The 23,983-nt window shown below is 43.0% G+C and overlaps 2 protein-coding genes across 3 annotated transcripts in view; both read right to left on the bottom strand.

Annotated features, from left to right (window-relative positions):
• Positions 1-129: 129 nt before the first annotated feature.
• Positions 130-23,983, bottom strand: part of FCAR (Fc alpha receptor) — a 38,159-nt gene continuing 14,305 nt past the window's right edge. The window contains exons 1-5 of one of the 2 annotated variants that reach the window (XM_047710373.1): positions 10,765-10,842; positions 10,337-10,372; positions 5,690-5,974; positions 2,713-3,036; positions 408-1,022 (exon numbers count right to left, since the gene is read on the bottom strand). In XM_047710373.1, coding sequence (XP_047566329.1) covers positions 799-1,022; positions 2,713-3,036; positions 5,690-5,974; positions 10,337-10,372; positions 10,765-10,798 — 903 coding nt within the window. In that variant the 5' untranslated portion in view covers positions 10,799-10,842 and the 3' untranslated portion in view covers positions 408-798. Of the gene's footprint in view, positions 1,023-2,712; positions 3,037-5,689; positions 5,975-10,336; positions 10,373-10,764; positions 10,843-23,983 lie in introns of those variants that run through there. The other variant, XM_047710372.1, reaches the window with a different exon arrangement.
• LOC125088834 (putative killer cell immunoglobulin-like receptor like protein KIR3DP1) lies at positions 11,499-22,379 on the bottom strand. Its single transcript, XM_047710371.1, is given in 8 exon segments — positions 11,499-11,628; positions 17,895-18,194; positions 20,023-20,044; positions 20,046-20,323; positions 21,000-21,139; positions 21,141-21,282; positions 22,077-22,112; positions 22,305-22,379. Coding segments are annotated over 8 exon segments (1,008 nt in total). The 5' UTR covers positions 22,339-22,379; the 3' UTR covers positions 11,499-11,572.

The following is a 23,983-nucleotide window of genomic DNA, read 5'->3' as shown; positions in this document are numbered from 1 at the left end:
AACAGATAAACACAGGAGAAGGGAAGGAAAAATAAAATAAGACAAAGTCAGAGAGGGAGACAAACCATAGAGACTCTTAACTATAGGAAACAAACTGAAGGTTGCTGGAGGAGAAGCGGGGGGGATGGGTAACTGGGTGATGGGCAAAAAGGAGGGCACTCGATGTAATCAGCACTGAGTATTATATGCAACTGGTGAATCACTAAACTCTACTTTTGAAGCTAATGATACACTATATGTTAATTAATTTATTTTAAACAAATAAACAAAAAGAAAAAAAGAAATGTTAGTTTCAAAAGAACAAGAGAGTCTTCTTAACTATGGGGAAAGCATGTGTTAATACAAAAATGTCAGTGTAGGGAAAACTAGAAGCATACATGTAATGGAATATATGGTATGTTGAATGGACATTATTAATAATTAATTAGTAGCATTAATAATTTATGGAATTCTAAGTGTTAAGGTCTTACCTAGAAGGTGGTGAGGATATCTAGTTTTGCTGATAAATTCCAGACAGATTGAAATTTTGAGCCAGACCTTCTGTAGAGGCTGGGAGAAAAACAGTCAGCAATGAGAACTGAGAATGCATTGCATGATTTTTATCAAGGAATGAGTTAAACCAAGACTATACCAAGAATTTTATCACCAACATCTAGAAAGGTGGTGCATAACTATATCAGATATGTGTAAGAAAATACCATTGGTTTGAAAATGGATCCAAAATTGTTAGTGCCTCTTTCTCTCTTTTGTTCTCCCAGTAGCTCTGCAGGACTCCACAAGTGCTGACTCATTTCTAATTCAGTGATTTGTGTCTACCTTGTGGCTGTCAGGGGTTTGTTCAAAGGTCCACATGTCTTTCAGTTTACTCCAGCTCAGCTCAGGAAAATCTGCTCTGTCTTCCTGGTTTAGAGTCTGATGGCTGTGCCAATTTTCAACCAGTATGACCAAGAGAGCCACAAGGACCAGCACTGCCACACTCATTCGGATCAAATTTCCCATTGTGTAATCTTGTTTCATTATATCTGCAGATGCAATTCAAAGGAGATAGCAATCATTGGTCATGTTCCATTTTATCCCAACCCAGAAGCCCTGAAAAGGAGCTCATTTCCCTATTTCTTTTATTTTTTAATTTTTTATTGTCTTATTTCAGTCACCATATGGTACATCATTATAGTCAGAACCCCTCCTCAATGAGATCATGCATTCATGAGCGCCATACCTAATCTTTGAACCTGGGTCAAAGGGGAGTCTTGTGAATGGGAAATGAGGTGCTTAGGGGATGTTGTGTTTGTTTTTCATTCCCTCTTCATTTCCCTCGAAGTCTAGTCATATCCTCGCAACACCTCCATACACTTGGAAGGCTAAATTTTTTCCTCCACACTTTCTTCACCCCACATAACAACCTGTGTTCCTCTTTCATACATGACAAAGGATACAGCACTGTTGGTATCTGGGAAGTAGCTCGGAGAAAATTTTCAGATACTCTTAGGTAAATTGCATCTCCACTATTGTGTGATTGTTCACTAGACATTGCTATTCTCTGAATCTTTAAAAAAGATTCATTTGTTATATGGACTTTCTGGGCCCAAGTTTCTCTCAAAGACGTAATAAAATACTGTGAAATAACAATGCTCAGAAATCATAGTAACTCTCTTGTTAAAATTCAGAAAGTAATTTCAAATGGATTTGGAATTTCAAATTAGTTCCTACTTACAAAATGCAAAATATTTTGAGTTTGAGAGGATAATACAGGCTAGTATTATCCAGACACTGGGATAGATGATTTCTAAGACAAAATGCAATGACTATCAGCTCTAAAGAAAAAGACTAATAAATTCACTCCTCCATTGATGCCCAATTATCCATGCACTGTTAAATGAAAAGAGCACTCTAGCCTGTATGATCTTACAGTACCATGACCATTATATGTGCTCAGCTTGTAGAGTGACTGGACAAGGTGGGCACAAGAGATGAATGTGGTTGGCCTGCTCAGCAGTCAGCAGTTGCTTTCTCTTTCTGTAACTTGTCTTCTCCTGCTTAGTAGAGGGATGCAACTGCTGTGATAATGGGGCTCATGTTAGAGTTTTTAGAGTTCTTCCCATGAGCCATAAGTTTCCAGCCAATCACTCAGAGCAGACTCTAGTACAGAAGGTCAGTTTAAGGGTTTCCAGACGCAACTAAGGATGTGAAGAGAGATGGGTTAGTCTTTGAAGTGCTGCCTGAGATCTATTGTCTCAACAATACCCCTTAACATGATTCTGAACTTTGGCTGCTCCATTCTCAACAGACCATGTGGGAGACGAACCATGAGAGACTGTGGACTCTGGGAAACAAACTGAGGGTTTTAGAAGGGAGGGGAGTGAGGGGATGTGTGAGCCTGGTGATGGGTATTAAGGAGGGCATGGATTGCATGGAGCACTGGGTGTTATATGCATACAATGGGTACTGCATCAAATACTAATGCATCAAATACTAATGATGTACTGTATGGTGACTAACAGAGCACAATAAAAAAAAGGCAAAGAAAAAAAATAAAGGGCACCATTGGAGAGCTCTAGGAGATGATATGAAAATCTAATGGGGCATGGGTTAAAGTCTCTCTTCACAGTCTCTACTGTCCCACTGTTCTTTCTCAGTGATTCTTTTTGTATTCCTGTCTGAGGCCAAGGCCCCAGGGGAGGAGGACACAGGGCTGGGCTGGGGTGCACCTACCTGTGACCTCAAGCCTCAGGGCATCACTGGGGGCTGACCACACATAAGGGCTTCTACTGTACCAACCATAGCACCTGTAGTTCCCTGAGAAGCTTTGGTTCACAGGACCTAGAATGAAGTCGCCTTGGTGTCCCCCAGTTTGGTTCTGTGAAGTCGCCTTGGTGTTCCCCAGTTTGGTTCTGTCCCCCAGGGCAGCTCCTCCTTCCTTGGTCAGTGAAAATCTATCAAATGGGATGTGTGCTGAACTGCACCGCAGGGAGATATTCTTCCCTAGCATCACCACAGTACCCTGGTCAGCAGCAAGGAAGGGTTTGTTGTAGAAGCCTGAAAGAGAAGAGAGTGAGCTCTTAGCAAGATTTTTCTTCCTTTCCCCGTTATACCCACCACTCCTATTGGAGCCCTGGTAAGAGAAGGGAACATGCTGATGGTCCCTGACCCAAAGGAGTGGGAGCTGGGAACATCCCATTTCCCTGCCCCAGGACCCTTACTCTGTTCCAGAATATCGCAGACAGAGCTTAGCAAACGAGCAGCCTCTGGGGCTTGGATGAGACGCCATCCTCAAGAGATAGAGATCTTGTTTCTAGAGCCATAAGACCCATGTGATTCTGTTCCAAGTACAGCATGTGGGGTTTCCCCCTGACACCACCAAGCAATCCTGAGACACCCAGTGGGCATCCCATAATTCAACTTAATTCTGACACTATCTACCTGGAGGCAACATCAGATCCCGAAGGTTAAGAGCTCAGTCCTGAGACTGCTCCCACTTCAGATGCCAATCACAAGCCCCCTGTGTCACCTGTGGTCCTGGCAGAATGGCTGTAAATCATAAGTTCCCACAACGCCGTCTTTGGGTTCATTTGATTTGCCAGAGCTTCTTACAGGCTCAGGAAATCAGCTTACTCGCTAGATCCCTGGTTTGTTGTAAAGGATACAATCAGGGACAGCCAGATGGTAGGGATGCATAAGGCCGGGTGCCCTCTTCAGGTGTGCTGCTCTACCACGTGCTCACCAACCTGAAAGCTCTCTGAACCCTGAGCTTTTGGATTCTTACAGAGGCTTCATTACCTAGGTATGGTTGATTAAATCTTTGGCCATTAGCCATTGATTCAACCTCCAGCCCCTCCCTGCTCCCTTGAGGTGGGGGTAAGTGGGATGGAAAGTTCTAACATTGTAGTCACATGATTGGTTCTCCTGGCAACCAGCCTCTGTCCTTACTGTGGAGTCCAAAATCACCTCATTAACCTAACCTCAACTACGGTGGGAAGGGGTTTGTTAGGAATGTCAAAACATCTTTACCTTTCTTAATCATTCAGGAGATTCCAAGGGATTTAAGAGTTCTGTGCCAGAACAGGAGCAAAGACCAAATATATAGATATTATTATAAATCCTAATACCACAAGCCATATTTGGGGAAAGTGGGGGATAGTATCCAGAGTTTGAGGAGCTGTGTCAGAGGCTGAGAGAGGCAACATTGTGTAAAAAGAACGTTAGCAGGTGAAAAGACTGGGAAATTCAGAATGAACACTTCTAGAAACAAACTCTTCTAGAAACACACGGTCAAGCCACCCTGAGGACAGAGAGTTTAACATCTAGGGCTGGACTTGTCCGGGGAACATAACTTCCCCCTCCTTAGGCACAGGCTGCCTTTACTGATTTCTTCCCATACAGGAAGGGTCAGGGAGAGAGACCTGCATGTGCTCTCTCAGCCAGGTGCTCAGACTCAGCACCAACAGCTGTGTTCATGTGTATGGTGTGTACCATGATGTGAAGTGGTGAAAATGGCACTGTGCTTCTGTGGTCTTCCTCCAAGATGCCCAGGACCCCTGTCCCACCACGAGAGAAACATCAGACAACTTCCAATGGTGGGGCATCCTACGAAGTGCCTGACCAGCCCTCCTCAAAGCTGCCATAGCCAAGAGGAGCCCAAGGAGATATGACAACTGCATGCAGTGTGGGATGGGATCCTAGGGCAGATGAAGGATGCTGCGTAAAAGCTAAGAAAATTTTTTTACATTTTATTTTAATTAATGAATTAAATTATGTTACGTATGTATTTTATATGTATGTATATATGTATATATATGTATATTTTATATGTATGTATATATTTATATATAATTTACATAATGTAAATTATGTTACTGTATGTCACCATACAGTACATCATTAGTTCTTGATGTAGTGTTCTGTGATTCATTTTTTGTATATAATACCCAGTGCTCATCACAACATGTGCCCTCCTCAATACCTATCACCAGGCTCACCCATCCCCGACCCCCTTCCCTCTAAAATCTTCAGTTTGTTTCCTGGAGTCCATAGTCTCTCATTAGTCATCTTCCTCTCTGATTCCCCACCCCTCCTTCATTTTTCCCTTCCTTCTCCTAATGTCCTCCGTGCTCTTCCTTATGCTCCACAAGTAAGGGAAACCATATGATAATTGACTTTCTCTGCTTGACTTTTTTTCACTCAGCATAATCTCCTCCAGTCCCATCCATGTTGATACAAAAGTTGGGTATTCATCCTTTCTGGTGACTGAGTGATATTCCATTGTGTGTATGGAACTCTTTTAAATTTTAATTTAAATTCAATTAGCCAACATATACTACATCATTAGTTTCAGATGTACTGATCAATAATTCATCTGTTGCCTACCATACCCAGTGTCCATCACATCAGGCGCCCTCCTTCATGCCTCCTTCAGGCCATTCTCCATCACCCATCCTTATTAGGGAAATCTAAATAAACTGTGCACTCTGGCACATGCTTAGCTACCCAGAGGGGTTCATTAATGGTAAGAAAAGTGCCATACCAACAGAATGTCAACAAAAGGGGAGGGTGGGTGATAGGTATATGGGGCTGCTCTGTCCTATCTTCTCAATTTTTTCTGAAACCTGAAAACCTGTTCTAAAAGTCAAGTCTATGAAAAAATAAGAAAGAAAAAACAACCAAGGACTGGAGACTCTGGATGTGTTCTCACCTGTCACCATCAGCTCCAAGGCTTTACTGTGCTCTGACCAGTGGTCCTGTTTCCTATACTGGCACTGATAACGCCCAGCAGTGTTTGGATTCATGTGTTTAATGAGGAATTCAGCATCATTCTGAAATCCCAGTTTCTTCTCCACCACCTCGAAAGTGAAGTTTCTCAGGATTTCCAGTTGGTACAAGTAAGACTCAGGAGTCCCCCAACACAGGATCTTCACAGACTCATTCCAGGGAATCATAGAACCAGGTGTGGCAGATATGACAGGAATAGGAAAATCCCCTAGAAGAAAATAGAGCCCAGACTCAGGGGGTCTGCTGTAGAGAAACCATACTTCTTTCCTTATCTGTGGGCAGAATACAAATAAATTAAGGTGTGAAGGACCTGAAATTCTTTCCTTTTAAAAATCACCCAACTGTGGAAAGAACCAAGATGCCCTTCAACGGATGAATGGATAAGGAAGATGTGGTCCATATACACTATGGAATATTATGCCTCCATCAGAAAGGATGAATACCCAACTTTTGTAGCAACATGGACGGGACTGGAAGAGACTATGCTGAGTGAAATAAGTCAAGCAGAGAGAGTCAATTATCATATGGTTTCACTTATTTGTGGAGCATAACAAATAGCATGGAGGACAAGGGGAGATGGAGAGGAGAAGGGAGTTGAGGGAAATTGGAAGGGGAGGTGAACCATGAGAGACTATGGACTCTGAAAAACAATCTGAGGGTTTTGAAGGGGCGGGGGGGTGGGAGGTTGGGGGAACCAGGTGGTGAGTATTATGGAGGGCACGGATTGCATGGAGCACTGGGTGTGGTGCAAATACAATGAATACTGTTATGCTGAAAAGAAATAAAAAAAATAAAAAATAAGAAAATCTTTCTTTTGGTATTTTCTAAATGTAGTAAAATATATATAATGTAAAATTCACTATTTCAACTTTTAAAAAAAAATTTTTAGGTAAGCACCACACTCAACGTGGGACTTGAACTCCTGACCGAGATTGAGAATTACATGCTCTACTGACTAAGCCAGCCAGGCACCAACCCAACCCCCCATTTTAACCATTTTTTAAGTGAACAGTTCAATGGCATTAATTACATTCATTGTATTGTGAAAACATGACCTCTATTTTTAGAATTTTTTCATGACTCCAGACAGAACCTCTATAATCATTAAGCAGAAACTCCCCACTCCCTCTTTCTTCAACCACCAGTAATAGCTGATTTACTTTCTACTTTCAAGGTACTCCATATCAGTGGAATAATACAATATTTGTCTTTCCATGTCTGGTGTATTTCACTGAACATAATATCCTGAATAAGGTTCACAAATGTTGTGGCATGTGTCAGAATACCCTTTGTTTGAATGGCTGAATAACATTCCAATGTCTGTGTAGACCACATTTTGATTATCCACACAGGCCAATGGATATTGGGTTTTTCTATCTTTGGCTATGGTGAATAATGCTGATTTGAGCATTGGTGTACAGGCGTCTATGCGAGTCCCTACTTTCAATTCCTTTGGTTATATACATAGGAATGGAACTGGTGGGTCATATGATAATTCTGTTTCACCTTTTGAGGAAACAAACTTCTTCCTTTTCATGTTAATTTTCTTTTTGAGGTAAAATTCACATAGTGTATAATGAACCATTTTTAAAGAGTATGATTTAGTGGCATTTAGTTCATTCACAATGTTGTCCAACCATCACCTCTACCTTGTTGCATTTTTATCACCCCAGAGGAGATTTTGTACACACTAAGAGGTCACTTCCCACTCTTTCTTCCCACAGCCCCTCCCTTAGCAACCATGAGTCTGCCACAAAGTCTGAGTAGTGTTTTGTTGCCATGGAAATCCTCCTCAACAACTCACAACCTGCTGGTTCCTTTATTGAGGTTTATCATCTATTTTAGACTTGATAGTGATGTGCCCAACTGCAGCTCTCTGAAGGAGGAAAGACTCTGCCATGCTCAGGAGGATTGCCATCAAGGACAACCAGCCTACTCCCTGTGGCTGTGGAAGGTGTTGACTGTATTTACCAAAAATTGCAGGATTTCCTGTTATTCAGTATTATTCATTCACCAATACAACAGTGCTTTTTTTTTCTTCCAAAGTATGTGGAGTGATGCCTCCATTAATGCAGACACAATGTTCATTTAATACCATGACCTAAACCAGTGGTTCTCAATTGGGGGCAATTTTGCCTCCCAGGGGACAATATGGCAATGCCTGGGGACATTTTTGGTTGTCAGAAATGGGACGGGAAGCACTGTTGGCATCTACTGGGTAAGGGCCAGGGGTCTTATAATGCACAGGACTTCCTTCCCAACAAAGGACTATCTGCCCCCAAATGTCGATAGGTCTGAGGTTGACAAACCCTGATCTACACAACTGGGGTAAGACCTTTAAGGGAATGATGATGTGGGAAATATCAGAAAACCCAAAAGACTCCACCCCCAAACTACTAGAACTCATACAGCAATTCAGTAACGTGGCAGGATACAAAGTCAATGTACAGAAATCAGTGACTTTCTTATACACTAACAATGGAAATACAGAAAGGGAAATTAGAGAATCAATTCCATTTACTATTGCACCAAGAACCATAAGATACCTGGGAATAAGCCTAACCAAAGAGGTAAAGGATCTGTACTCGAAGAACTACAGAACACTCATGAAAGAAATAGAAAACACAAAAAGATGGAAGACCATTCCATGCTTTTGGATCGGAAGAATAAACATTGTTAAAATGTCTATACTGCCTAGAGCAATCTATACTTTTAATGCCATTCTGATCAAAATTCCACCGATATTTTTCAAAGAGCTGGAGCAAATAATCCTAAAATTTGTATGGAATCAGAAGAGACCCTGAATTGCTAAGGAAATATTGAAAAAGAAAAACAAAACTGGGGGCATCACGGTACCTGATTTTAAGCTTTACTACAAAGCTGTGATCCCCAAGACAGCATGGTACTGGCATAAAAACAGACACATAGACCAGTGGAACAGAGTAGAGAGCCCAGATATGGACCCTCAACTCTATGTTCAAATAATCTTTGACAATGCAGGAAAAAATATACAGTGGGAAAAAGACAGTCTCTACAATAAATGGTGCTGGTAAAATTGGATAGCTATATCTAGAAGAATGAAATTCAAACATTCTCTTACACCGTACACAAAGATAAACTCGAAATGGATAAAAGACCTCAACATGAGACAGGAATCCATCAAAATCCTAGAGGAGAACATAGGCAGTAACCTCTTCGATATCAGCCACCGCAACTTCTTTCAAGATATGTCTTTCAAGATATGTCAAGGAAACAAAAGTGAAAATGAACTTTTGGGACTTCATCAAGATCAAAACTTCTGCACAGCAAAGGAAACAGTCAACAAAACGAAGAGGCAACCCACGGAATGGGAGAAGATATTTGCAAATGGCAGTACAGACAAAAGATTGATATCCAGGATCTATAAAGAACTTCTCAAACTCAATACTAATTTTTTAAAAATAAAAATAAAATAAATTTAAAAATAAAAAAAGTATATAATCGGGGCGCCTGGGTGGCTCAGTGGGTTAAGCCGCTGCCTTCGGCTCAGGTCATGATCTCAGGATCCTGGGATCGAGTCCCGCATTGGGCTCTCTGCTCAGCAAGAAGCCTGCTTCCCTCTCTCTCTCTCTCTCCCTGCCTCTCCGTCTGCTTGTGATCTCTCTCTGTCAAATAAATAAATAAAAAATCTTTAAAAAAAAGTATATAATCACAGGTCATGACACACAGTTTGCAATGCAGAGATGTAGATCTTGGAAGTCTGATAATAGTGTAAGGGTTCAGCTGATACATGAGGATGAGTAGCATTTGACTAGGCAATGTGGATGGGTAGATCAGGAGCATTGTGGATAGAAGGGATGATGGGAGAAGGGTTAATAAAGTACAAATAAGTGAGGGACAAATTAAAGTAAGTTCTGCATGGGTGTGGAGCAGAGTTTCAGTGGGAGAGCAGAAGATGGGTTGGAGGAGCAAATGCAGCTTGTGCGGGCAGCACTTGGGAGAACCAGTCACGTCAGTAGATTTATCTGAAGTTTGACCCCTGAGGGGTTGGAGGGAGATAAAGATACCTGTGCTTTAAACACTCAAGTAATCCAGTCTACAATCTTTGGAAGGAGCTGGAAGAGAGAAGACATGGATGGACAAGACAGTAGTGGAGGGGACAACATACACTCATACTTGAGAGCTACTTGGTGTCCAGTACAGAGACAGCTTGTGAGGGTGGGACTAAGGTTACATCCCATTAGATGAAGCAAAGTGGTTAGAGTGGAGAGAATTAGATTGTGAAAACAAGCAGGTCTGACACAGGGACAGATATTGGGCAATCACCAATGGTTCCCAACTTCCTCACCCCTGCAGTTGTGAATAGTCAGTTAAATATGTGTCTTTGATATTGGGGAAGACAATGGAAGAAAACACTAATGGAAGAAAACACTAAATCCAGGTCTGAGTGAGATGTGTTTGGAGAGGGGAACACAGCAGAGATGGCTGGGATGGGGAATAAAATTGGAATTTGCTTGGGTTTTTGACTGCTCTTCCAACCCTTCTGTCCCAAGATATAAGGTAGCTTGGAGAGAGATAGCAGAACACTTACCTTCCTGTGCCCAAATCTTCTGGCTCTGACAGAGCACTGGAAGAGAGAGATTCATGAGAGATCAGTTCTCCAGTTTCTATCTTTATTTCAAGTCACCCTGCTTAATGACATGCAGGGTGTAATTTTTTTCTTTCACAGCAAGCATCGCTTTGAGGCTCATCTTTTAGTTTTATCTTCTAGATTCCAGGCCCTACGGCTCTCATCTATAGGAATTCTGGACCCCTCATGGATCTCTAGACAGCATTACATAGGTTGAATAGGTCCCATAAGCTACTTGGATTTGGGCAGACACAGTTATAGACACCTGGGCAAAGGCCAACTCTCCAATATGGTGGTTAGAATCTTCTGAGTCCTCATAGTAAGAGGGACATTTACTGTTTTGGAACTCCCCCTCCTTCCCCTGGACCCACTTGCTTTTGAGGACTCACCAAAACAGAGAAGGATGGTGTCTCTGGGATCCATGATTCTGAAACAGGCTCAGCCCAGTTAGTCTCTTGTTGGTGTACATTTGCAGAATGAGAGATCTTGTAGACAGTAAGATAGATCAGCAGGAAGTATGAGGTCAGAGTCTCTGGTCAGAGAATTTCTCCATCTATTGCCCCACAAATAATGGTTCCTTCCCAAGAACTTAGTTCTGGATAGCTCTTGGGTGGGGCCTGAGAGGAGACCAATCTTACTGCTTATGTTTCCTATGAGAAGTGAGTGTTTTCCTCAACTGATGTCTATTGGGGCTCAAATCCTTCTTTAAACCAGAGCCCACATCCAAGTGGAGGGGCCTGGGACAGAGTGTCAGATGGTACCATACAGACAGAGATTCGTCTTCATTGGACCATTAGTCAAAAGCCACATGTCTTTGCCTGTTATGGACCCATGTGCCCTCTCTGGAATTCAGGGACTAAGTATATCCCTTTGGGCTTGATCAGGAAGACAATATACTCTTACACAGGGGATTTTTTTTATGCCAGCATGCAGAGGAATTTTCTCAGGAGCTATTCATCATCTGTAGGGAAAGAAACTCTTATACCTATACCTATTCTTATCTATATATCTAGATACAGATACTGGATAGATAGATATTTAGCTAAGATGGGATGGGAAGTCAAATATTCCAAATCAAATTCTCTAACATTTGCCACATTTTAATTATAATACATACACTCTTGCCTTCCAATACACCAAATGCCCAAAGTCTTGAACTTCTCCCATCTTTTGGAAGGCACCACCAACAGTCAGATTTTAAAAACAGTGAAAATGAGTCTTCAAGAGAAATGACTTTGCCAAAGACCCTGCAGCTAAGAAGGAGCAAAACAAAATTTAATTGTTAAACATCCAAAAAATATTCATCTCTGAAGCATGTCTTGGACTCTCCTGGGGAGATGCCAAGGTTATTTGACCACTTCATCCTGGGATGAGATGATCATGACCAATATGTTACATTCCAATGATCGATAGAGCGTGGATTTTTCTATTTGCTTGTAGGAACATAGTGACTTACCCTTGAGGGAAGGGTCGACTTGAAAAGACCCGAGGGATCTACTTTGAGAAATGGTGAAAGTTGCTTTTCTTAGTATATACTGATATGTGAACATTTTATGTTGTATGTCAGAGAATAAATGGAAGTGTTGCTATCTAGCTATAAGATATATCTATCTACAATATCTATTTATATCTAGATATACATATAACTATACTATCTATCTATATAACTACATCATATATCTATTTATCTATATATATAGTTATAATATATATCGATCACTGTCTAATAAAATATGCCTTTGTCATTGAAAAAAAATGAGTTTACTTCAGGATATATCACATTTCCCAGCTGCTAGTGTTTTGAAATGGTGACCAGCATTGTATCCTAGACAAAGGTTTTTTCAGCTTTAGTACTATTGACATTTGGGGCTGGAGAAGGATTCTCTGCTCCGTGTGTGTGTGGAGGAGGCCATCCTGGACACTGAAGGGTGCTGAGCAGCATCCCTGACCTCTGCGTGGTAGATGCCAGTAGTAACCCCCTCCACAGTCATGACAACTAAAAATGTTTCCAGATATTGCCATAATGGTCAATATTGGTGGTGGGCAATACTGGTGGGCAATATTGCCCCAACTGAGAACCAGTGTCCTGCACCATCTGTTGGCACATGCGGGCTGTGGAACTGGACCTTGTCCTGAGACATCACTTAGCTTCATACATCCCACAGCATCCCACCTCCCTTCCTTGAGGCATTTAGGTTCTACAGGATGTAGGCCCCACTTAGGGTCACAGAATGTAGATCAGTCCAGTGGGAAGGCCTCTAGAGCACATTTCCAAGCACAAATCCTCAAAGTGTTCCTTTAACCCTGAGGTCTCAACAAGTTCCTCCCAGAATCAAACCTATCCTAAACACCCTGTTTTTTCCTCCCAACTACCCTGAAGGAATCTCTTGCTTCTCTACCAAGGAGGAAGACACTGTAGTCTGGAGGAAAAACTTGCCTTCTCACATTCATTCATAACACTTCATGAGAAGCTACCTGGAGACTTAACCTCTCTTCCAAACTCTTGCCTTAACCCTAGCATCCATGCTGAAACTCTGCTCAAAAAGCCATATCTAGGCTGGGCTTGCAGAAAACCTCTGTTGTCCATGTGATCATTATGGGTTCATGCATGCCCTGATGTCTGGGGAATTCCAGGTAACTCCACCATGTTTCCCCTTGGAGATCTCAGTAAGATATAATATACTTGTTTTCCTTCCCTGGCTATTGTACACCTATGTTGTGCAGAAACCAGGAGCCCCACAGAACTGATCCATACCCTGAGTGCGGTCTGTCAGGCTCTGTCATCACTGTTCAGGTCCCTCTACAAACTGATGTAGAGGAAGAGGAAGCTGAAAAACTTCCTTTCTAATTGTAGCTGTTTTCCCACAATGTGTGATGAACAAAATTAACTGACTTCCTGGAAATTTTTTGAGCCAAGTCCAAGGCCATACTTGGTTCCTAAACTCAAGTGTGTTTTAAAGTCCATATCTGGAACAATCCCCTAAATCCAAGGTGTGACCTTTGTTTACAGAGGGTGGTATGGATGGGCTCAGGGGTCTTCTCTTTGGGGCTCCATGATGGTCAACAACTGTGCTGTGATGTGTGGCTTTTGACAAAACACATCTTCTCTTTGACAAGGCACTTAATCTCTTTGAATTTCCCTACTTTGCAAAGTGGAGATAACAAGGAGCTCTGGAATGGCAGAAGATATTTGCAAATGACATATCAGATAAAGGGCTAGTGTCCAAAATCTATAAAGAACTTAGCAAACTCAACACCCAAAGAACAAATAATCCAATCAAGAAATGGGCAGAGGACATGAACAGACATTTCTGCAAAGAAGACATCCAGATGGCCAACAGACACATGAAAAAGTGCTCCATATCACTCGGCATCAGGAAAATACAAATCAAAACCACAATGAGATGTCACCTCACACCAGTCAGAATGGCTAAAATTAACAAGTCAGGAAATGAGAGATGCTGGCGAGGATGCGGAGAAAGAGGAACCCTCCTACACTGTTGGTGGGAATGCAAGCTGGTGCAACCACTCTGGAAAACAGCATGGAGGTTCCTCAAAATGTTGAAAATAGAACTACCCTATGACCCAGCAATTGCATTGCTGGGTATTTACCCTAAAGATACAAACGTAGTGGTCCGAAGGGGCACGTGCCCCCGAATGTTTATAGCAGCAATGTCTACAATAGCCAAACTATGGAAAGAACCTAGAAAGAAAAACTATGGAAAGAAACTATGGAAAGATGTCCATCAACAGACGAATGGATAAAGAAGATGTGGTATATATACACAATGGAATACTATGCAGCCATCAAAAGAAATGAAATCTTGCCATTTGCGACGACATGGATGGAACTAGAGGGTATCATGCTTAGCGAAATAAGTCAATCGGAGAAAGACAACTATCATATGATCTCCCTGATATGAGGGAGAGGAGATGCAATATGGGGGGTTAAGGGGGTAGGAGAAGAATAAATGTAACAAGATGGGATTGGGAGGGAGATAAACCATAAGTGACTCTTAATCTCACAAAACAAACTGAGGGTTGATGCGGGGAGGGGGGTTGGGAGAGGGGGGTGGGGTTATGGATATTGGGGAGGGTATGGCTATGGTGAGTGCTGTGAAGTGTGTAAACCTGGCGAATCGCAGACCTGTACCCCTGGGGATAAAAATATATGTTTATAAAAAATAAAATTAAAAAAAAAAAAAAAAACAAGGAGCTCTGGCAAATTTTCCATAAAGATTCATCAAGGAAACATACGTAAAGCACATTTCATTAAACAGGTGCTCAAAAAGGTGGCATTCCTGTCATTGCCACAAAGACACCTATCATTTTCACTATTGTTCACTAACAAAGATGTTTACTAACTTTGATGCTAATTCTGCATTCAAAATATTGCTAGACCTATGTTCTAATGAGCCTCCCAAACTCAGATGTCTTATTTTCTTACACTGTTTTGTTTTTCCAGAATCATCCAGATAGATCCACTTGCTCCTACTGGATCTCCTTGATTGAGCCTTGGGGGCAATCGTCTATACTGAGTTGAGACATGGTGTGCATGGGACTCTTTAATGTGCCCTGAAGTGGGAGCTGCAGAGGTGGTGGGAGAAAGCCAGTCCCCATGCTGGGGACACCAGCCAGGTGCTCTCTGGCAACCAACCAGAGTTACCAGGTGTCTCTCACTTGAGGATGTTTGGACCTGCCCCAGCATGGCTTCCTAGATTCCAGTAGGAATGGGTAGACCCATCCAGATGATTCTAGAAGGATGAAGGAGGGCAAGAAATTTAAGACATCAGAGTTTGAGAGACTTACCATGACTAGATACATAATTGTGACATAGTCACACAATAGATTCCTACACAGGAGGGAAGACACTTCTCTTACATGCATGGATAGGATTAAATTTCAAACATAGACCAGTGGAACAGAGTAGAGAGCCCAGATATGGACCCTCAACTCTATGGTCAAATAATCTTCGACATAGCAGGAAAAAAATATATAGTGGAAAAAAGACAGTCTCTTCAATAAATGGTGCTGGGAAAATTGGACTGCTATATGTAGAAGAATGAAACTCGACCATTCTCTTACACCGTACACAAAGATAAACTCGAAATGGATAAAAGACCTCAATGTGAGGTAGAAATCCATCAGAATCCTAGAGGAGAACATAGGCAGTAATCTCATTGATATCAGCCACAGCAACTTCTTTCAAGATATGTCTCCAAAGGCAAAGGAAACAAAAGCCAAAATAAACTTTTGGGACTTCATCAAGATCAAAAGCTTCTGCACAGCAAAGGAAAAAGTTAACAAAACAAAGAGGCAACCCACGGAATGGGAGAAGATATTTGCAAATGACAGTACAGACAAAAGATTGATATCCAGGATCTATAAAGAACTCCTCAAACTCAACACACACAAAACAGATAATCATATCAAAAAATGGGCAGAAGATATGAACAGACACTTCTCCAATGAAGACATACAAATGGCTATCATACACATGAAAAAATGTTCATCATCACTAGCCATCAGGGAGATTCAAATCAAAACCACATTGAGATACCACCTTACACCAGTTAGAATGGCCAAAAGTACCAGGACAGGAAACAACATGTGTTGGAGGGGATGTGGAGAAAGGGGAACCCTCTTACACTGTTGGTGGGAATGCAAGTTGGTGCAGCCTCTTTGGAGAACAGTGTGGAGATTCCTCAAGAAGTTAAAAAGAGAGCTTCCCTATGACCCTGCCATTGCACTACTGGGTATTGACCCCAAAGATACAGATGTAGTGAAGAGAAGGGCCATCTGTACCCCAATGTTTATAGCAGCAATGGCCACGGTCGCCAAACTGTGGAAAGAACCAAGATGCCCTTCAACAGACGAATGGATAAGGAAGATGTGGTCCATATAGACTATGGAGTATGATGCCTCCATCAGAAAGGATGAATACGCAACTTTTGTAGCAACATGGACAGGACTAGAAGAGACTATGCTGAGTGAAATAAGTCAAGCAGAGAGAGTCAATTATCATATGGTTTCACTTATTTGTGGAGAAGGAGAAGGGAGTTGGGGGAAATTGGAAGGAGAAGGGAGTTGGGGGAAATTGGAAGGGGAGGTGAACCATGAGAGACTATGGACTCTGAAAAACAATCTGAAGGGTTTGAAGAGGTGGGGGGGTGGGAGGTTGGGGGAATCAGGTGGTGGGTATTAGAGAGGGCACGGATTGCATGGAGCACTGGGTGTGGTACAAAAACAATGAATACTGTTATGCTGAAAATAAATAAAAAATGTTTTAAAAAATGGGCAGAAGATATGAACAGACACTTCTCCAATGAAGACATACAAATGGCTATCATACACATGAAAAAATGTTCATCATCACTAGCCATCAGGGAGATTCAAATTAAAACCACATTGAGATACCACCTTACACCAGTTAGAATGACCAAAATTAGCCTTCCAAAATTTCCAAACTGTGGAAAGAACCACGATGCCCTTCAAGGGATGAATGGATAAGGAAGACGTGGTCCATATACACTATGGAGTATTATGCCTCCATCAGAAAGGGTGAATACCCAACTTTTGTATCAACATGGACAGGATTGGAGGAGATTATGCTGAGTGAAATAAATCAAGCAGAGAGAGAGTAAATTATCATATGGTTTCACTTATTTGTGGAGCATAACAAATAACATGGAGGACATGGGGAGATGGAGAGGAGAAGGGAGTTGAGGGAAATTGGAAGGGGAGGTGAACCATGAGAGACTATGGACTCTGAAAAACGATCTGAGAATTTTGAAGGGGTGGGGGGTGGGAGGTTGGGGGCACCAGGTGGTGGGTATTGTAGAGGGCATGGATTGCATGGAGCACTGGGTGTGGTGCAAAAATAATGAATACTGTTATGCTGAAAAAAAAATAAAAAAATTAAAAAAAAAAAAGCCAGGAGAGAGGTGGAGAAGAAGAACTGACTGTCTTCTACCCACTGAAACTCCTCATCATCTAACACTGAGCTCCTGGGAGCTCCTAGAACCCCTCCCCAGAATCTCTGGGGCCTTGACTCCCTAGGGCTTCAAGCTGCTGAGAGGAGATGGGAGAGGTTGATGATGAAAAGGGCCTCTACTACAGAGGAGGCTTCTCCATCTTGTGGTAAAGACACTCATACAACCTGGGAGAGCACTTTGTGGGCGAGAGTTGAGGAAGGGCCACTAGGAAGTGGGTAATGGTGATGGGCCAATGCAACATCTGATATCGATGTTAAACTGAGCCTCTTCTCTCCTGATCCTGGGTTTGCCCTGACCTCTTTCCATCTTCCTAGGGACAGAGATCCCCAGTTTGGGTCACCACACAAGCCATGCAGGAGGATGCTGGAGGTGAGTCCTCAGTCTCTCCTTCCTTGTCTCTATCTATGCTTCCATCTCCCCAGAACTCCTAAGCATCCCACTAGTACCAGCAGGACGCCCCTGTCGTATGGCCTTCAAATCTATCCTGAATCACTGGACACAGAGCAGGTTCTGGACTTCCTCACCTGTGACAGAAAGGTAGAGTGGGTCGCTTGGGCCTGACCACTCACAAGGAGAGGGGTTGAAGGAGCCATGGCATCTGTAGGTCCCACCCAGGGCTGGGTGTGCAGGGCCCAGAGGGAAGTCAGCCTGGGTTGCACTGCCGTGCTTCTGCCCCTTAGCAAGCCAACACTCATGGGGCTGCTCATCTCTGGATAGATGGTACACATCAAAGGACCTCTCTGAGCAGCAGGACAAGGTCATGTTCTCTCCTGTCCTCACCATGGTGCCTGGCTGGGCCCAGAGAGAAGGTTTCTCATGTAGACCTGGAGGAAGTGGAGGCGGTTCAGTACAGAGAGGCTCTTCCTTGCTCATAGTGTCCTTCACACCTGGACTGAGAATTCTCTCCCCCGTTCCCAGAGCCCAAGACCCACTGTGTCCCCTCATGTCCACCTCTCCTACTGTTTCTTGTGCTCGCCTCCCTCCTATCCTTTTTCCCTTTTTAAAAATTTTTTTAAAGATTTTATTTATTTATTTGACAGAGAGAGAGAGATCACAAGTAGGCAGAGAGGCAGGCAGAGAGAGAGGAGGGGAAGCAGGCTTCCTGCTGATCAGAGAGCCTGATGCGGAGCTTGATCCCAGGATCCTGGGACCATGACCTGAGCCGAAGGCAGAGGCCTAATGCACTGACCCACCCAGGCACCCCTCCTTTTTCCATTTTGTGCTGCCTTACTCTCTCTGCCCTTCCTGGGGTCTGTTGGTTTGAGATGCCTTTTACTTTAATTATGAGTCTCTCATTCCACCTTGTCTTTGTCTTTCTGCATTATCTATCAATCTATCACCTATCTATCTATGTATCTATGTATCTTTCTATCATCTATCAATCTATCATCTATCTCTCTACTATCATCTATCATCATCATCTGTCATCTCTATCATCTATCACTTATCAATCTATCACCTATCTATGTATCTATCATCTATCAATCAACCTATTATCTATCTATCATCTATCTATCACTTATCAATCTATTATCTATCATCTATCAATCTATCTTCTAGCTATCTATCATGATCTATCAGTCTATTATCTATCTATCTACCTATCATCTATCTATCTATCTATCATCTATCATCATTTCTCTATCTATCATCTATCTCCATCACCTTGGTTTCTGTGACCTGCTCTGATTCTCTGTCCCCAGTTCTCTTCTGGGACCTCTGTCGCCCACCCCCACATCATCTTCCTCTTTTTGCCCCACTCTCAGGTCTCAGTCCTTTAGGGCTTTTATCTGCACTCTCCATCTTTCTATTTCTCTATCCCTTTTTCTTTCTTTTGTGTTTTGTGCCTCCAAGCCAGTGTCTGTCTGTCTATCTGTCTGTCTTTCTCTGTCATCCCTCCATTCTGTGTGTGTGTTCACATGCACACATGCATGTCTGGTCTATTTACACAGAAACTTTGATGAACATTGACACACATCCACTTTGCTTTCTCTCTGATGGCAACTCTCTGCAGGCTTTGACCTCAGTAATCCTGTAACATCTGGGGTGACCTTCAACATCGGCCTGAGAGTCAGCTTTGGGAACCCATAAAACACACCACATACAGGGGCTGGTTCAGGTTCCTCCACCCGGGAGCATGGTTTCCTGGGGCCTACTGTGGCTCAACGACATGGGATGAAGGCATGTGAGAGTGCATGCAGCGTCTGTGGGTGCCACATGTGGTGAGGACCCGGGGCCCATTGGTCACCAGCATGAGACAGGCCAGCCTGGCCCTGAAACTTGGTCACATACATGGTGTGTCTTTGGGTTCACCTGGTAGAGAAAAGGGCATGGACATTAACTGGAAACCACATTCTAAACTGTCCCAGGTCTCTGAACAAACTCAGGGTGGAAGAGCACCCTATCTCTGATGGGGGTGTATCCGACTCTATCTGTCCCTTTGCTCTTTGCCTCCATTACTGACTCTGTCTCTGCCCCCTATAACAAGCAGTTTCTCTTCTGTCATTGTCTCTCTTGGTGTAGCTCTCACCAAGGCTGCCTCTCTTGTTCAAAACCCACGTTCATCTCTTTCTTCACCACCTGGGGCTTCCAGGTCTTAGAACATCCTATCTGTATCTCCAAGAGGATGAGGACAGGTCTGGACAGTCTCACCTGTGATCACGATGTCCAGGGGGGTCACTGGGGGCAGACCACACATGGGAGGAGCGACTGAGAGAACCGAAGCACCTGTAGGTCCCTGCATGGGCAGCTGTCACAGGACCCATGGAAAAGTTAGCATGGGAGCCCCTATGATGGTGCTGACCAGCATGGTACAAGGGGTCCTTGGATACCCCCTCTCTGTGAAGAATGAAGCTTTCAAACAGGATCTCTGAGCAACAGACCAAGGTCATGTTCCCTCTTGATTTCACCAGGGGACCCGACTGGGCTAACAAGGAAGATTTTCTGTAGATTCCTAAGAACATAGATGTTGTAAATTGAGAAGGAGCCACCCTGCCTCACCCCATTCCCTGGGATCTGAAATGACTGAGGGTGCCCTGTGTCTGTCTGTCTCCTTCTCCTCTGTGTCCTTTTCTGTCTGAATGTCCCTGTCTATCTCTGCCCACATGGGTCTTATGGGCTAGGATCAAGGGAGGGGTTGACAGGACTGGGATCCTTCTGGAGGCTGATGGGGAAAATTTGAACTTGAGCCTTTTCTGGCTCCTGGGGGCTGCCTGTATTCCCTGTCTTGTGACTCCTTCCTCCATCACCAGGGCTAGCAGTGGCTGGTGGACTCTCTCAGGCAGCATGACTCTGAAGCTCATTCTCCTGCTTCCTTCTACTTTGTAATTACAGTAAGCTCACCTGGATAATCCAGGATAATCTCCCCATGTCAGGGTCACCTGCTTAATAACCTTAATTCCATATTCACCCTTAATTGCCCTTGGACTATTCATAGACGTGGAGTGTTATGATATAGACATCATTGGGGGGCCATTATTCTGCCCACCTTCATGAAATGCCCTTTCATCAACAATACTTGGAGCCATTCCCATTGTTCTAACTGGACTTGACTAACACACCCATCAGGAAACTCTGACATTAGAAAGATTGGGATAGTGACTAGCCCCTCTAGACAGGTGTTCTCTGACCTGTGACCACAATCACCAGGGGGTCACTGGGTGCTGACCACACAGAGGGGGAATCACGATAGGATCCACGACAGCTGTAAGTCCCTGCATGTTCTGGGGTTACAGGGCCAATGAGGACACTGTTTTTCGATATTGTGGTGGAGCTTGGAGATGAAGATGTCATTGTCCTTGTACAGTCTGAATGTTTCAAACTTGTGATGGGAGCGACAATGAAGAGTCACATGCTGCCCTTGAGGAACTACGGGGCTTGGCCAGGCAGAGAGGGAGGGCTTATTCTGACCACCTGGGGGAGGAGGAGGCACAGAGGCCTCCCTTGACTCAGAGGCCTCCCTTCTTTCCAAGTCTCCATGGCTCCTTTCCACTCCCATCATGCCCACACCACACATAGACTCCCCACACCACACAGACATGTAGGCCTCTCCTACAACACACATGTCAGCTGACAGTTCTGGGTGAGTACTGAACAGTGGGCTCTTCCTAGGTGTTAGTAATGTAAGTCAATTATGTAAAAGAAGACAAAGGAGATGCTGAACAGAAGAGTAATGACCTATGTATATGCCATAACATCAGCATAACATGCCAAAACCCATGAAGCAGGTTACATGATAGTGCCATGTCGGAATGTGCTGGAATTCCAGGGGTCCTGACATGGGGATCTCTCCCCTCTGCTGAGAACATCAGTGGCAGCTGCCTGGGGCTCCTACCCTCGTGGGTGTGCTGGGGAGCTCGAGTAATTGTCCCAACTTCAGACAGTCTGTTGTTCCTGGCACTGCTTGCCAACTCTGATCTACAGACAGCACCAGTTCCTCCTAGACGTCCCATGTCTGAGCAGCAGTATCCTCCAGATGGCTTTAGAGCCTGGCTCAGCCAAGGGGAAGAAGGTGTAGGAAGGGTCTCTGGACCAAAATTGGGACTAGGGTTTCCCTGGGCCCCCTACTTTCTAGTTCACAAGAGATTCACCCACAATTCCTCCCACAGTCAAACCATCACCCAACTTCCTGTGCCGTCTGCCTTCCTATTACAGGAATTCTCTTATTCTGAGTGGATGGCAGCCCAAGGTTTGGGGAAAGGACTCACCCACTTGTGCCCGGATCCTCTGGTTGAAGAAGAACCCTGGAAAGAAAGACTCACGATGGATTGTCCATCTCCATAGAAGACCTAGCCTCCCACTCCCCCGACCTGGCTTGAGCGTCACCATCAGGTCTGCTTTGTCCCCATGGGAATGTTCTGCTGTGGGGAGACCAAGCCTCCCAGGCCAATATTCCCACCATGCATTCCCTCTTCTCGTCCCCTTCTGGGACTCACCAAGACATGTGAGGCTGATGACTGCAGGGGACATGGTGCTGCTCCTGCTGCACGGTGACCCAACAGAGTTGACAAGTACACAGGATGTCGTGAAATGGGGCCCTGTTCATGTTCATAAGCTGACCGCAGCGAGGAAAGGTGACGCACAGACACTCTTCTTACTCTGCATCTAGGTGGCTGTGGGGACTCAGTGGAGGGTAAAGTTGGGCTTCCTGGAAATTGTTTAGACTGGACCTGTCGTGTCACATCATTTACTGTGGTCAGACTTGAAACACATCTCAGACACAATGTCTCATACCCAGAATGATGAAAGGATAGTAGTTTTTTTTTAAAATCTAAGTTTCAAAATCTCTGTATGTAACATACAACATATCTAGTAGATACTATTATAAAAAAAATTATAATATATGAATCAAAATGATTTTCTAAGCTGACATTTCTGGTACTGAACCCATATTTATTAAAAATTATTTAATTTCCCTTTTGAAGGATTATGCACTCATTTAGAATCATAGAATATCACTTTATTAGCAAAGAACAGTGCATGTAAATTCTGGATCATATGGTTTTACCTGAAATTCATTGTATGACCCAGAAATCCAAACTCAGAGATTCATCTGTCTGTGTCTATCTATATATATATCTCTCTCAATGTTACATAAATTTAATATAATGCTATGGTAAATTCACCTTCTTTAAAAAAATTTTAAATTTAATTTCTTCTTTTTAATATAATGCTATGGTAAATTCACCTTCTTTAAAAAAATTTTAAATTTAATTTCTTCTTTTTAATATATGCTATGGTAAATTAATGCTATGGTAAATTCACCTTCTTTAAAAAAATTTTAAATTTAATTTCTTCTTTTTAAATTTTAATATTTTTTATTTTTATTATTTCTTTATTTATTTTTCTAAACACAATTTATTTAAAGGAATGACATGAAAGGAAAGAATGGCTGATTTCAGGGCTTGGATGGCGGATTTCAAGATGATGCTGGGACATATTATGCCATAAACTAAAGGAATACTCAAAGGATGACAGGGACATATCAGAAGGGTGTCGGATCCAGCTGAAATAGGTTGCCACTAACTAAATTTGGGATAAACTGAACATCAGTATAGGCAATAGTAATAATGGATGTATGCCATTTAATAATATTAGAATGCATGAGTCTATCCTGATATAAATAAATGAATACATAGACAATATGATGAGAAATGAAATTCTTACATAGTTTAAAAGAAGCTTCTCACAAAACTAATTTCTAATTACAAAGAGGAAAGGACTTACAGCCTCATTTCTGTGGTATTCCTGCCATAGATGCATGATTTAATTTTTTTTAATTTTTTAAATTTATTTTCAGCTTAACAGTATTCATTGTTTTTGCACCACACCCAGTGCTCCATGCAATTCGTGCCCTCCCTAATACCCACCACCTGGTTCACCCAACCTCCCACCCCCCAACCTCTTCAAAACCCTCAGGTTGTTTTTCAGAGTCCATAGTCTCTTGTGGTTCACCTCCCCTTCCAATTTCCCTCAACTCCCTTCTCCTCTCCATCTCTCCTTGTCCTTCATGTTATTTGTTATGCTCCAAAAATAAGTGAAACCATATGATAACTGACTCTCTCTGCTTGACTTATTTCACTCAGCATCATCTCTTCCAGTCCCGTCCATGTTG

The sequence above is a fragment of the Lutra lutra genome, chromosome 17 (genome assembly GCF_902655055.1).
Source record: "Lutra lutra chromosome 17, mLutLut1.2, whole genome shotgun sequence".
In the NCBI taxonomy this organism is placed as follows: domain Eukaryota; kingdom Metazoa; phylum Chordata; class Mammalia; order Carnivora; family Mustelidae; genus Lutra; species Lutra lutra.
The sequence above is the reverse complement of the archived record's forward strand: the minus strand, read 5'-3'. Positions and strand labels throughout refer to the sequence as shown.